Here is a 16,315-nt window from a genome sequence, read left to right as displayed (position 1 = left end):
CACAGAAATACAAAGGATTGTAAGAGAATATTGTGAAAAATTATATGCCAATGAATTGGACAACCTATAAGAAATGGATAACTTCTTAGAAACATTGCCAGTACTGAACCAGTTCTCCCAAAACTGAACCAGGAAGAGATAGACTATTTGAACAGATCAGTTACTGGCAATGAAATTGAATCAGTAATCAAAAGACTCCCAACAAACAAAAGTCCAGGACCACATGACTTCACAGGTGAATTCTACCAGACATTTAAAGAAGAGTTAATACCTATTCTTCTTAAACTTTTCAAAGAAATAGAAGAGGAGGCAAAACTTCCAAATTCATTCCATGAGGCCAGCATTACTCTGATACCAAAACCAGATAAAGATACCACAAAAAGAACTACCAGGCCAATATCTCTGGTGAAGACAGATTCAACAATCCTCAACAAAATATTAGCACACTAAATCCAACACTATGTTAAAAAAAATCATTCATCACAATCAAGTGAGATTTATTCCCAGGATGCAAGAGTGGTTCGATACTTGCAAATCAACCAATGTGATATATCACATTAATAAGACAAAGTATAAAAACCATATGATCATTTCAGTAGATGCAGAAAAAACATTTGACAAAGTACAACATCCATTCATGATAATAACATTCAACAAAGTGGTAGATGGAACATAGCTCAATATAAAAAGACTACATGTGAAAAACCCACAGCTAACATCAGACTGAATGGTGAAAAACAGTTTTTCTTCTAAGATCAGGAACAAGACAAGGATGTCCACTCTCACCACTTTTATTCAACATAGTACTGGAAGTTCTAGCCACAGCTTGAGACAAAAAGGGATAAAGGCATCCAAATTCATAAGGAGGAAGTAAAACTTTCACTATTTGCAGATAACATGGGATTGTATACATAGAAAACTTAAAGACTCCATTGAAGAACTACTAGAACTGATAAATGAGTTCATTAAGGTCGTGGGATACAAAATCAACATGCATTTGTATACACTAATAATGAAATGTCAGAGAAATTAAGAAAACAATCCCATTTACAATCACACCAAAAAGAGTAAAATACCTAGGAATAAACTTAACCAAGAAGGTAAAAGACCTATAGTTTGAAAAGTATAAAACATTGGAAGAATGTTGTTAAAAAGTGCATACTACTCAAAGCAATCTACAGATTTAAGGCAATCCCTATCAAAGTACCAACAGTAGTTTTCACAGAACTAGAACCATCTTTTTTTAAAATTATTTTTAATGTTATATTTATTTTTGAGAGAAAGGGAGCAGGGGAGGTGCAGAAAGAGAGGGAGACGCAGAATCTGAAGCAGGCTCCAGGCTCTGAGTTGTCAGCATAGAGCCTGATGCAGGGCTCAAACTTGTGAACTGTGAGATCATGACTGGAGCTGAAGTCGGACGCTTACCAAATGAACCACCCATGTGCCCCTAGAACAAACAGTCTTAAAATTTGTGTGGAACCACAGAAGACCCCAAATAAAGCAGTCTTGAAAAAGAAAAAACTGGAGGTATCACAATCCCAGATTCCAAGGTATATTACAAAGCTGTAGTAATCAAGACAGTATGGTACTGGCACAAAAATAGACACACAGATCAAGATGAAGAACGGAAAGCTCATAAATAAACGCATAATTATATGGCCAGTAAATCTGTGACAAAGGAGGCAAGAATATGTAATAGAACAGAGTCTCTTCAATGGTTTTGGGAAAAGTGGACCACTTTCTTACACCATATACAAAAATAAACTCAAAATATATTAAAGACATAAATGGGAGACCTGGAACCATAAACTTACAGAAGAGAGCACAGGCAGTAATTTTTCTGACATCAGCTATACCAACGTCTCTCTAGATCAGTTTCCTGAGGTAAGGGAAACAAAAGCAAAAATAAACTGTTGGGATTACATCATGATAAAAACTTCTGCACAGCAAAGGAAACAACCAACAAAACTAAAAGCCTACTGAATGGGAAAGAGATTTGCAAATGACAGTCCAGTAAATGGTTAGTATAAGTTATTCATACAACATAACACCCAGAAAACAATCCATTTAAACAATGGTCAGAACACTTGAACAGACATTTGTCCAAAGAAGATATCCAGATGGCCAACAGACAATGTAAAAAGATGCTCAACATCACTCATCATCAGAGAAATGCAAATCAAAAGCATGATGAGAGATCACCTTACACCTATCAGACTGGCTAGAATAAAAAACACAAGAAACAACAAGTGTTGTCAAGGATGTAGAGAAAAAGGAAATCCTGTGCACTGTTGATGGGAATGCAAATTGGTGCAGCCACTGTGGGAGACAGTATGGAGGTTCCTCAAAAAGTGAAAAAATAGAACTACCATATGATCCAGTAATTGCACTACTGGGTATTTAGCTATAAGGAATACAAAAACACTAATCAAAGATATGTATATGTATATGTACATGTATGTGTACATGTATGTGTATATATATATGTATGTGTGTATATATTTATGAGTGTATATATATGTATGTATATATGTATGTGTATATATGTGTATATATATATATATACACACACACACACCTGTGTTTATTGCTATTATTATTTACAATAGCCAATTGATAGAAGCAGCCCAGGTGTCCATCAATAGGTGAATGGATAAAGAAATTGTGTATATATATATGTACAATGGAATATTATTCAGCTATAAATAAGAATGAAATCCTGTCATTTGCAACAATATGGATGGATCTAGAGAGTATAATGCCAAGCAAGATAAGCCAGTCAGAGAAGGATAAGTGCCATATGATTTCACTCATATGCGAAATTTAAGAAACACATGGACAAAGGGGAAAAAAAGACAAACCAAAAAACCCACTCGTAACTAAAGAGAACAAACAGATGGTTACCAGAGGGGAGGTGCGGGGGGTGGGGGGGGAGTGGGCAAAATAGGTGAAAGAGTTCAGGAATATACTTACCTTGATGAGCAGTGAGTGTTGTGTGGAAGTGTTAAATCACTATATTATACACCGGAAACTAATATAACACTGTATATTAACTACACTAGACTTAAAACCAAAAAAGGCTAATGCTTCTTGGGCAGGATAACTAATATCATAAGTCACAGTCCTTCACAATGCTAAGTATAAATAAATCTAGCTCATTTTAGGTTATTTCCAACTTTGTCACCTTAAATACTCTAATTTTGTCCCCTCCCTTTCTCTTGACAAATACTAGAGGCCAAGAAGAAGATTGAACAACAGGGAGGCTTCACGTTTGAAAACAAAGGAGTCCTCTCCGCATTTAACTTTGGGACTGTGCCCAGCAACAACTGAAAGAAGGAACATCACCCTACCGAATGTCATCACTATATTTTCCTTCACCGGGGGAATGTGAAGGTCAAGGGGAGGACGACAGTGAGCTGCTTTTCAGCACCCTGCTGCTGTGCCGGATAACTGACATTGGGCAGCACATTTATCCACTCCCTCTTCCCCTTTGACCTTTCTCACCCTGAAATATATATTCTAAGCAGCTACTGTAATGTATGAAATTAAAGAAGAACAAAATCAGTGGACTGAAAAGGACAAATCATATTCTCCAAAGGATGAATGACCAAGGTGGATTTAAAGGATTGAATTGCACGTCTCAGGTTTTTGCCATGCAGAATCAATGGATTTATGCGGATAACAGTGCCTTCTGTTGTACATGAATTATCTGAAAAATTTTTTTGGAGTGCATTGCAATTTTTTTTAAAGCATAAAACATATTTCTAGATATAATGTAAACCTTGGCTATTTGTTGACTTATTCTGCATTTTACTGTGTGATTTTACTGTTAGGCAGTTAGTTACAAGTCACTCTGGTTTCAAAAACATCACTGCTCCCCTTGCTCACCCTGCTGCTGGGGGCTGTCTTCAGGGGTTGTAACATGCACTGGCTCTGGTTTTTCATTGTATGTTTTGAGGCTTTCTTACTAAGTGTCTTATTTCCTCTTCCATCATATATTTGAGCCTTGAAAGGGGTGGTGTTTCTATTGGGGTCAGAAAATATGAGTATAAATTCCATTTATAACCTAATAAGTGAAGGACTCAAAAATTTCTTGGCAACAAGTGGCAGGAACTCTTTAGTCATTGGAATTAACAATAAGTCCAAGTATATTCTGAATCATGTACTTCATTATGTAATGAATTGGTAATAATACAAAAGCACATTGAACTTCTGGGAGAAGGGTGCTACATTAAGCACGTGGTTTCTGGATGGGGGCTTGCATTTTCAATAACTTATCATTCCAGCTATGTTGGACCTGGGTCCAAAACATTTTCTAACCTTTTTTATCTAGAAAAAATGACCCAAATGAATTTAACTTCTTCTCACACATCTGAATTTTCTCCTACCTAATTCATTCTAGCCTTTATTATAGCTCAGTTTGGCTTGTTATATTCTTCAAGGGTTGGGATATTGGTCACTCTTCGATGGTAATGATGCCTACAGAAAATATTGCAGATGGAGGCTGTGGCTCTTTTTATGAACAGATTCAAGACTAGAACATGGATCATAGTCTTTTCGTAAAGTGAAAGTGTATTTTCCAAACTTAATGTATTACTGGATGTGATACAGTTTTCCATTTTTGTGAAATGTCTGCAGCTTCTATTTCCCCTCAGTTACTGGAGGAATTTTCTCCAGGTGCTTCCTATATTACCATCCCTTGTTAATATTAACTCTTTTTAGCATTTTAGGTTATTTAAGTAGTTTTTACAGAAGTAGCCTAAGAAGCCATGAGTTTCAGAGCTAAATGGTCCCTTGCTTTCCTCTGTCCCTCTCTTCCCAAGGCATTGATATTGAATGTGCCAGCTGACAGAAGAGACAGATGGCACTGGGGGGACACTTTAGATATCTTAAGCTTTGAAACTCTTCTCCACATGTCTAAAATGGTTTCTTTTAACATAAATATGCCTTCACACTGGATTGTAAAAGGCATGTGATTTTATTTTTGTGAGGTATTGTCTTCTACAGTATTAAAGGGAAACAGATATTAATGTGTATCATCTTATCTTGTTTTTGAAGCCAGGGTAGTTGTATAATTTTGTTACCAGCAGTGCTAACCTGAATGTGATCTGGTTACCTTGGAAATGCAGGAACTTATATGAATGTACTGTAAAATAAAACATGGACTGATTCCCAGGATTCTGAACCCCTCTGTGTGAAATCTTCTGAAATGTGGAGGTGCTTTAAGCAGGTGATAAAAATCCTTATTTGGGGGCAGGTGGAGCAAGGTAACTGTTGGCCTGGGAGGGTAACAAGGGCTCATCAGGAGCGGCGAGCCTGGGGAGTGGTTGGGAGCTAGAGCCCATCTCATAAATTGTGGTATCCCGAGGAGAAAGATACAAACTCTGAAAAAGCTAAGGCCATTAAGCCACAGCAGGACTTTGAAGGAAAATAAAAAAGGTGCTGGAAAGAGAGTCATTTTCTGATAGACTGTCATCAGATTAGGAGAGGTCAAAGTTGAGTGGAACGGGGACTTCCAGGGAAGATGGCAGAGTAGAAAGATCCTTACCTCACTTACTACCATGAATACACTTAGATGAAATCCACATCAGTGTAAACCCAGAAAATGACCCAAAGACTCGCAGAACAGACTTTCACTGCTTAGAGAAGAGGCCACTTCAGAGTGTAGGAAAGGCAGCAATGCAGTTAGAAACAACCCCCCCCCCCCTAAAAACTGAGGAGGGGAGGGAGGCACACCTCAGGCATGGATAGAAGAGACTAGCAGACTCTACATCCAGCACCCCAGGCATGGGGGGATCCACCATGGGAAGATGAATCCCCATAATTTTTGCCTTTGAAAGCCAGGAGGACTTTATGAGTTTTTATGATCAATGGGGCTCAACACTGGGAACTTCAAAAAAAAATTTTTTTTTTAACGTTTATTTTTGAGACAGAGACAGAGCATGAACAGGGGAGGGTCAGAGAGAGAGGGAGACACAGAATGGGAAGCAGGCTCCAGGCTCTGGGCCATCATCAGCCCAGAGCCCGACGCGGGGCTCAAACTCATGGACCGTGAGATCGTGACCTGAGCTGAAGTCGGACACTTAACCGACTGAGCCACCCAGGTGCCCCAACACTGGGAACTTTAAAAATCATCAGGCTTTGCTCAGAGCAAGAGGGCAAGAGGAAACTGAGTCCTCACCCTTAAAGAGACAACATAGCAAAAACCCTACTGAGATATGGCATATAAGCAGCAGTTTTAAAAATGCCTGGGATATACAGGAAGATATATTTACTAATCTCAGGATGTGTACTGGAGGGGCAGGGATCTTACATTTCTCCGAGAACAAAAGAGCTAGCAAGCACCATTTCTCTCCTCTGCCCCCTAGCCTAGATACCTGCAGCAACCAGTGTAGCATGGACACTCTCCATCTAGCTTTGCTAACAAGTGCACCCATCTCCCCCCAAACTACACTCAGAAGTCCATCCGAAGCAGTGCCACAAGCTTGATAGTATGAAAGCAGCCCCGGCCAGCACCACTCCGAAATGACTCCTGCCCTGAGGAAGGGTGAGGAAAACCATACATACCAGTCCAAATGTGCCAGCAGTGACTGTGTGAAGATATGTGGTCTGACTGCAGGCCCTACCCCGCAGTGAACATCTCAGGGTTCAACATAGGGAGAGTGCCCTGCAATTGGGTGCTACTGCAGCTCTGGCAAACACCTGGCTCAACTCAAGCCCAAGGTATTCCCCGTACTGGCCCATTGACACAGGGACCAAACCTTACCCACAATAGTCAGTGACAGCCATTGCGGACTAGACTGAAAGCAAATGCAGCTCAGCCACAATAGGGTGCATGCAATGCATATAGGAGACGCCCCTGAAGCACCTGTTTTTGTAAGTGGGGTCTCTGCACTGCAGGGCACCACAGGGCCTCTTTTTCATAAGGGCAATACTTTCAGGAGTAGGAGACATAGCTAATTTTTCTAACACCCAGAAACAGACCCAGAGAGTTAGACAAAATGAGACAGATGATTTGTTCCAAGTGAAAGAATAGGACAAAATCACAGCAAGAAAGCTAAACAAACAGAAATAAGTAATATGCCTGATAGAGAATTTAAAGTAGTGGCCATAAAGATTCTCATCAGATTTGAGGAAAAAGTGGAGGACCTCAGTGACACCCTCAACGAAGAGACAGAAAACATAAAAGAGAACCAAACAGAGGTGAAAATCTCAATAACTGAAATGAAAAATTGGAATAAGACCAGAGAAAGCAGAACGGATCAGTGACCTGGAGAACAGAGTAATGGATGGAGAGCAATCATGATGAATAGGAGGAAGAAAAAAGAAAAAATGGGACTAGATTAAGGGGACTCAATGACACTATCTAGCATAACATTTACATTATAGGGATCCCAGAAGAAGAGAGGGAAAGGGGCAGAAAATTTATTTGAAGAACTAAGAGCTAAAAACTTCCTCAATCTGGGGAGGGAAACAGAAATTCAGATCCAGGAGGCACAGAGAGCACCCAACAAAATCAACCCAAGGAGGTCCACACCATGACACATAGTAATTAAAATGGCAAAAAGTAGTGATAAAGAGAATTTTAAAAGCAGCAGGAGAAAACAGTTACAGGAAAGAAAACCCCTTAAGGACTATCAGGTGGTTTTTCAGCAGAAACTTTGCTGACCAGATGGGAGTGGCATGATTTATTCGAAGTGTTGAAAGAAAATAACCTACAACCAAGAATACCTTATCTGGCAAGGCTATAATTCAGAATGGAAGGAGAGATAAAGAGTTTTCTACAAAAACAAAAGTTAAAGGAATTCACCGCCAGTAAACATTAGAGGAAATCTGAAAGGGGATTCTTTGAGTGGAAAGGGAAGACCATAGGCAGGAGTAGGAAAAATAGAAAGCACAAGTCCAATCAGTAAAATCAAGTATATCTATAAAAATCAGTCAAGGATTCATAAAATAAAAGGATTTAAAGTATGACATGATGTGCCTAAAACATGAGAGACAGAGAGAGAGACAGAGAGAGAGAGAGAGAGAGCAGTAAAACTTTATGTGCTTTTAGAATGAGTTCAAACTTAAGTGACCATCAGCTTAGCATAGACACCTATATGTATAAGATATTATATATAAACCTAATGGAAACCAGAAATCAAAAACCAGTAATAGATATGCAAAAAATAAAGAGAAAGGAATCCAAGTATACCACTAAAGAATGCCAGCAAACCACAAGAGAAGAGGCCAAGAGAAGAGAAGAACTACAAAAACAACTTAAGGTTGTTTACAAAATGGTAATAAGTACATGCCTCTCAATAATTACTTTGAATGTAAATGGACCAAATAAATGCTCATATCAAAAGACAAAGGGTGACTGAGTGGATAAAAAAGCAAGACCCATATATATGCTGCCTACAAGAGACTCATTTCAGACCTAAACATACATGTAGACTGAAAGTGAAGAGATGGAAAAACAATGCTCATGCAAATGGAAGTGAAAAGAAAGCAAGGGTAGCAATACTTATATTGGAGAAAATAGACCTTAAAACAAAGACCTTTACAAGAGACAAAGAAGAACCCTACATAATCATAAAGGGACTAATCCAACAAGAGGATATAACAATTTCAAATATTTATGCACCCAACATGAAAGCTCCCAAATATATAAAGCAGCTATTAACAAACAAAGTAAGTAATAGTAGGGGACTTTAACACTCCACTTACAACAATGGACAGATCATCCAAACAGAAAATCAACAAGGAAACAATGCCTTTAAATGACACACTGGACCAGATGGATTTAACATATATTCAGAACATTCCATCCTAAACAATAGAATACACATTCTTTTCAAGTGCACATGAAACATTCTCCACAATAGATCACGTGTTAGGCCACAAAGCAAGTCTCAACAAATTAAAAAAAAATTTTTTTTTTTTCAACGTTTATTTATTTTTGGGACAGAGAGAGACAGAGCATGAACGGGGGAGGGGCAGAGAGAGAGGGAGACACAGAATCAGAAACAGGCTCCAGGGTCCGAGCCATCAGCCCAGAGCCCGACGCGGGGCTCGAACTCACGGACCGCAAGATCGTGACCTGGCTGAAGTCGGACGCTTAACCGACTGCGCCACCCAGGCGCCCCTCAACAAATTTTAAAAGATAGAAGTTATACCATGCATCTCTTCTGAATACAATGTTATGAAACTAGAAATTGACCAAACAAAAAATCTGGAAAGAACACAAATACATGGAGTTTAAATATCATGCTATTAAGCAATAAATGGGTCAACCAAAAAAAATCAAAGAGGAAATAAAAAAATACATGGAAACAAATGAAAATGAAAACACAATGGTCCACATTCATTCATTCAGGATGCAGTAAAAGCTTTTCTAAGAGAGATTATAACAATATCTCAAGAAAGAAGAAAAATCTTAAATAAACAACCTAATCTTACACCTGAGGGAACAAGAAAAAAGAGCAAACAAGTCCCCAAACAAGCAGAAGGAAGGAAATAATAGATTGGGCAGAAATAAATGAAATAGAAACAACAACAACATCAACAACAACAACACCCAATAGAACTAATCAACGGAGCCAGGGGCTGGTTCTTTGAAAGGATCAACAAAATTGAAAAAACTTCAGCCAAACTCATCCAAAAAAAGAGAGAGAGAGAGAACTAAAATAAACAAAATCAGAAATTAAAGAGGAGAAATGTCACCTAACACTACAGAAATACAAAGAATTTTAAGAGACTATTATGAAAAATGGCAACAAACTGGACAACTTACAAGAAATGGATAAATTTCTAGAAACATACAACCTCCCAAACAACCTTCCTGAAACAGGAAGAAATAGAATATGTGAACAGACTGATTACCAGAATGAAATTGAGTTAATAATAAGAAAATTCCCAACAAGCAACAGTCCAGGATCAGATGGCTTCACAGATTAATTCTACGGAACATCTAAAAAAGAGTTAATACCTTTTCTTCTCAAACTATTCCAAAAAATATAAGAGGAAGGGCAGCTTCCAAATTCATTCTATGAGGCCAGCATTACTCTGATACCAAAACCAACTTACTCTGATACCAAAACCAACTAAAGACACTATTTAAAAAAAAAGAGAACTATAGGCCAATATCTCTGATCAACATTGATGCAAACATCCTCAACAAAATATTAGCATACTAGATCCAATAATACACTAAATCATTCACTATGATCAAGGGGGATATATTTCTGGGATACAAGTGTAATTCAATATTTGCAAATCTATCAACATGATACATCATCAATAAGAGATGATAAAAACCATATGATCATTTCAATAGATGCTGAAACAGCAGTTGACAAAGTACAACATCCATTTAAGATAGAAGTCCTCAACAAAGTAGGTTTAGAGGGAAAGTAGCTCAACATAATAAAGACTACATATGAAAAACCCACGGCTAACATCATACTCAATGGTGAAAAATTGAGAGCTTTTCCCCTAAGATCAGGAACAAGACAAGAATGTCCATTCTCACTATTTTTATTCAGGAGAGTGCTGGAGGTTCTAGCCACAGCATTCATACAAGAAAAAGGAATAAAATCGGGGTGCCTGGGTGGCTCAGTCGGTTAAGAAAAAGGAATAAAATGTATTGAAACTGGTGAGGAAGAAGTAAAACTTTCACTATTTGCAGATGACAGGAGACTATATATAGAAAACCCTAAGGACTCCATCAAAAAACTACTAGAACTGATAAATGAATTAAGTAAGGTTGCAGAATCCAAAATCAATATACAGAAATTCATTGCATTTGTGTACACTAATAATGAAGTAGCAGAAGAAGAAATTAAGAAAATCATCCCATTTATAATTGCACTAAAAAGAGTAAAATATCTAAGACTAAACTAAGGAAGTGAAAGATCTGTACTCTGAAAAGTATAAAACATTAGTGAAAGAGATTGAAGATGACACACACAAATGGAAAGATATTCCATGCTCATGGATTGGGAAAACAAATATTAAAATATTGTTAATACTCAAAGTAATCTACAGAAATTTAATGCAATCTCTATGAAAATACCAATAAAAATTTTCACAATAGTAGAACAAAGAATCCTAAAATTTGTATGGAAACACAAAAGACCACTAATAGCTAAATCAAAACTAGAGGCATCACAATTCTAGTTTCCAAGACATACTAGAAAGCTATAGTAATCAAAATGGTGTGATATCACCACAAAAATAGACACATAAATCACTAGAACAGAATAGAGAGTCCAGAAATAAACCCATGATTATATGGTCAATTGATCTACTACAAAGGCGGCAAGAATATGCAATGGGAAATGGTGTTGGGAAAACTGGACAGCTAAATGCAGAAGAACGAAATGGGACCATTTTTTTTTCAAGTTTATTTATTTTTGCGGGGGAAGAGGGGCAGAGAGACAGGGAAAGAAAGAATCCCAAGCAGGCTCCATGAGATCATGACCTGAGCTGAAATCAAGAGTTGGAAGCTTAACTGACTGAGCCACCCAGGCACCCTGGACCATTTTCTTGTATCACACACAAAGATAACCTCAATGTGGATTAAAGACCTAAATGTGAGTCCTGAAACCATAAAACTCCTCAAAGAGAGCACAGACAATAATTTCTCTGACATTGGCTGTAACGATATTTTTCTAGACATGTGTCTTGTGGGAAGGAAAATGAAAGCAAAAATAAACTATTAAGAGCTCATCAAAATAAAAAGTTTCTGTACAGCAAAGGAAACAACAACAAAACTAAAAGACAACCTACTGAATGGACGAAGAGATTTGTAAATGATATATCTGACAAGGGTTTAGTGTAAAAAATATATAAAAAAAGTCTACAACTCAACACCTCAAAAGCAAACAACTCAATTAAAAAATGGGCAGAAGAGGGGCACCTGGGTGGCGCAGTCGGTTAAGCGTCCGACTTCAGCCAGGTCACGATCTCGCGGTCCGTGAGTTCGAGCCCCGCGTCAGGCTCTGGGCTGATGGCTCAGAGCCTGGAGCCTGTTTCTGATTCTGTGTCTCCCTCTCTCTCTGCCCCTCCCCCGTTCATGCTCTGTCTCTGTCCCAAAAATAAATAAACTTTGAAAAAAAAATTTTTTTTAAAAATGGGCATAAGACATAACAGACATTTATCCAAAGAAGACATCCAAATAGCCAATAGACACATGAAAACATGCTCAATATCACTCATCATCAGAGAAATGCAAATAAAAACCACAATGAGATATCACCTCATATCTATCAGAATGGCTAAAACAAAACAGAACAAAACAAAACAAAACAAAACACAGAAGAAACAACTAGTGCTGGTAAGGATGAGTAGAGAAAGGTACCCTCATGCACTGTTGGTAGGAATGCAAACTGGTGCAGTCACTGTAGAAAGCAGTATGGAGGTTCCTCAAAAAATTGAAAATAAAATAACCATATGATCCAGTAATTTCACGACTGGGTATTGACCCAGTTAATATGAAAACAATAATCTGAAAAGATACATGGACTCCTGTGTTTATTGCACCATTATTTACAAGAGCTAAATACATGAAAGCAATTCATGTGTCCAGTATCCATCACTAGATGAAGGGATTCCATACACTGGAATATTACTGAACCATAAAAAGAATGAAATCTTGCCATTTGCAACAACACGGATGGAGCTAGAGAGTATAATGCTCAGTGAAATAAGTCCATTAGAGAAAGACAAATACCATATGATTTCACTCATATGTAGAATTTAAGTAACAAAACAAATGAACAAAGAAAAAAAGACAACCCCAAACTCTTAAGTAGAGTGAACAAACGGGTATTTACTAGAGGGGAGGTGGGTGAGGGGATGAGTAAAATAGGTGAAGGACTAAGAGTATACTTATCTTGATACATATTCAGTGTTCACAGGATTGTTGAATCACTATATTGTACACCAGAAACTAATACAACACTGTACGTTAATTATACTGGAATTCAAAAATAATGAAAAGATAATAAAAAAATGGAATAACAATACAAGAAAGCTGAGTGCAATAGTAAATGCTGGCCCTTTGATTCTCATGTACTTACCTATCATGACAGCAAGTTCCTTTCCCCATCTCTTATGTTAAGACCACACTGAAACCAGTAAATTGTTGATCAGGGAAAATTCCTAAGGTAGAAAACCATTATTTTAAATTATGTCATTTAAGCAATATAGTGAATTACAGTCCACTTTTCTCTTCAGTAAGGGAGAGTGAAAACTAAAAAATCCATGGAGAAAATCAAGGGGAAACTTGGTCATGTGATCAGAGAACACTACAGATACACATATGTTTCATCTGTTAAAAAAAAATCCAGATGGGTCTGAAATGGCTCACGTCCCCATTTCATTCTCTCCATTAAGATTAGTGTGTAAGTGCTGACTCTGGATGGGTTGGAATCTTCTTGGGCAGTCTGCTAGGGAGTGAGGCCACAAAAATCAGTGAACAAAGGGTTGGACGCAGCTCAGACACCAGGGCAGCTGTGGCTGATCCCATAGCCAGAAGAGAGGTGTATGTGGCTGATCCCATAGCCAGAAGAGAGGTGTGTGTGCAACAGAGAGTCAGTGACTGGGCAGTGGGAGAGTCTGGGGCAGGCAGCAGTGGCATCAGAGGGAGGAGAGGGCTGTGTTGAAGGGAGGAGGGAGTGAGAGGCTCTGCTGTGGATGGAGGAGGTGAGAGAGTGCCTGTGCTCCCTGCAGGTCATGTGAGAGGAAATTCACCCTGGAGATCTGTGTGAAAAAGATTTCACAAGTAGATGGATGCCCCTCAAGAGCTAGAAATTGGAGGATTTCCAAAGGGTTTCGAATATGCAGGGAGCTAAGAGCAACTGAGGCAAGAGTGGCCTTTTCCCAAAAGATATCCTTGAGGATGAAGGGAAGAACTGGGGCAGATGAGAACTAAGCAGTAAGGCCTTATGGGCACCTTTCAGCTGTGGCCCAGTGTCCCCAACTCAGCTCTCTTAGTTTATAGTGACTCCCATTCGTACAGTCTAGTGAGTGAGGACAGTACCGTCATTTCTCTTGCTTGGCAGTCATTCATTCTGGAAGCTTCTGCAGCTCTATCTTGACTGCTGATTTCCAGACCATCTGACTCCAACTGGTCTCTCCTCGTGCATGTTAGCAAATTAGAATTCCTTCACAGTGGGTAATCGCTGGCCTTGCTGTTAGGTCCTTCCTCTTCTTTTTCACAGCACTTGTATTTTTTCTGATCTGCCTTGAATTGCTCATGCCATTGATTGTAAGTTTGAGGGAAGAGACTATGTTTTATATAGTATTTTGTACACATTTTGCCTTCTTTATATACCCTGTATCTGGAGACCAAGCATGATTAATATGAACAAATGAATAAATGGGTATTTGAGGTTCTGCCAATGAGGTTGGAACTTTGAGCTTCTCAGAGGCTAAATACGATCTCAGAGACAGGTAGTTTTCTGCGCAGGCACCTGGCCTTTAGGAGGAGAAAACAGCTCCACAGCAGCAGCCACCCCCACAGTTGGATGGTGAAGTAGATGATTTGCTGCTGGAGGGAAGTGTTGTCTGTGGAACACTCTCATCTCTACCGTTAGAAGGTAGGGGAGGGACAGGAAGCTGTTCCCCAAACTGAGAAGACACTGTGAGACCGGAAATGAAGCAGGTAACTCCATACAATTTGCACAGTTTTATCAGGGTAACTTACTGACAGCGGGGATGGGGTGGAAGATGATCCAGGCTCTGTATATAGTTATTCTCTGCAAAGTTCGGGCTTTACTGTGCAGAAGTTTTAGAGTGAGGGGATGCACAGAAAAGCACTGTAGTGAGATCAAAGGGCTCACATGCACCTAATCGGCAGCTAATCTTTAATTAGACCTTGTGTCACCATCTGTGTTTCAGGAAGGGGAAAGACTATGGTATCTCTAAGAGATTAATGGGAGGCGAAAACAAGCATCCTGTTCCAGACTTAGTGGGCATTTCTGAAGCAGAAGCCCGGTTTCTGGTTTTTCAGGATTACAAAAGACATTCCTGGTTACCTTCAGTGACAAGGGTCTCTTTCACAAGGATTCAGGAACATGTTAGGTCTAACAGGTTATCATCTCCCTCTTAGCTACTCATTCACCCTTGCTGCCAAAGATAGCTACACAGCAGGGCTCACGGAGCACCAGCACATACGTTGGTAAATGTTAGGACAGAACTTCCATTTCTGCATAGTTCTTTGAATCTGTGTCTATTATAAACAAAGAATGAAATTGGTCAGTTTGTCACTACCTTCTGTGGAATTCCTCTATAGAGCATGGTTTTGCCCCAACCCCCCAAAAGGCATTTGGCCTCCCTGATTTTCTTTAGAGGTGAGATATGGGTGTGGCGGGCAATGAGTGGGTGTACCTGTTACTTCAAGGCAAATGATACAAGTAACCCTGCTATTGTGATGTATTCCTTGAAATAATAAGTGGTATTGGCTTTTGGGTTTTGTTTTTTGTTTTTGGGTGGTATTTTTTTTTTTTTTTTGGCACAATGTAAACATGCTATCTCATGTGTTCTTACATTTTGTTTTACATTCTTTCAGCCATCACAAGACTTCAGAGCACTTATTTTTAATTTCCCCTACCTACCCCCTGGCTCTCCACTACGTTCTCTCAGCTTTGCCACTCATAGTATATTGATCCAGAATTTAGCTAGTAAAGGAAGAGAAACATCCGTGCTATTATTTCTTTAAGTTTATTTATTTATTTTGAGAGAGAAAGAGAATGAGAACAAGCAAGCAGGAGAGGGGCAGGGAGAGAGAGAGAGAGAGAGAGAGAGAATCCCAAGTAGGCTCTGTGCTGTCAGTTTGGAGCCTGACATGGGCCTTGGACTCACGAACTGTCAGATCATGACATGAGCCGAAATCAAGAGTCAGATGCTTAACTGAGCCACCCAGGTGCCCCAAGATATTATTTTTTAAATGACTCTGAGCCCAATTCAAAAGGAGCACTCATATGTAAGTGTCACTTATCATTAAGACATTATGAAATCCCCTTAAATAATTATTTAAAAAATTATCAGTGGAGTAATATTATTTACTGTATTTTAAAGTTTCATGAAAAAGTCTGGAAACAATCTGGTCTGTAACTCAAGGTTTGAGTGTTTTCAAAATAAAAAAAAATATGTGATTTTAAAACATTTTAATACAGTACAGACAAATGGAGAGTCATGTCTGTTGTATTCAAACAACTACTATCTTTCTATTCTATAACACTGTTATAAAGAAAAGTTAGCAGCTCAACAGCTGCAGTGTAAGTATAGCAATTGTCGTTGTTGCTGGAATTCAGCTATCTGTGAA

At 38.7% G+C, this 16,315-nt stretch overlaps 1 protein-coding gene across 1 annotated transcript in view; it reads left to right on the top strand.

Moving 5' to 3' along the window:
* IPO8 (importin 8) overlaps positions 1-5,178 on the top strand; it is an 86,277-nt gene extending 81,099 nt beyond the window's left edge. Inside the window, exon 25 of the mRNA XM_043562585.1 lies at positions 3,233-5,178. Within this exon, the coding sequence (XP_043418520.1) occupies positions 3,233-3,330 (98 nt within the window). The 3' untranslated portion in view covers positions 3,331-5,178. The remainder of the gene's footprint in view (positions 1-3,232) is intronic.
* Positions 5,179-16,315: the final 11,137 nt, after the last annotated feature.

Source organism: Prionailurus bengalensis, chromosome B4 (assembly GCF_016509475.1).
Source record: "Prionailurus bengalensis isolate Pbe53 chromosome B4, Fcat_Pben_1.1_paternal_pri, whole genome shotgun sequence".
NCBI lineage: Eukaryota > Metazoa > Chordata > Mammalia > Carnivora > Felidae > Prionailurus > Prionailurus bengalensis.
This window is presented reverse-complemented; position numbering and strand designations above follow the sequence as displayed.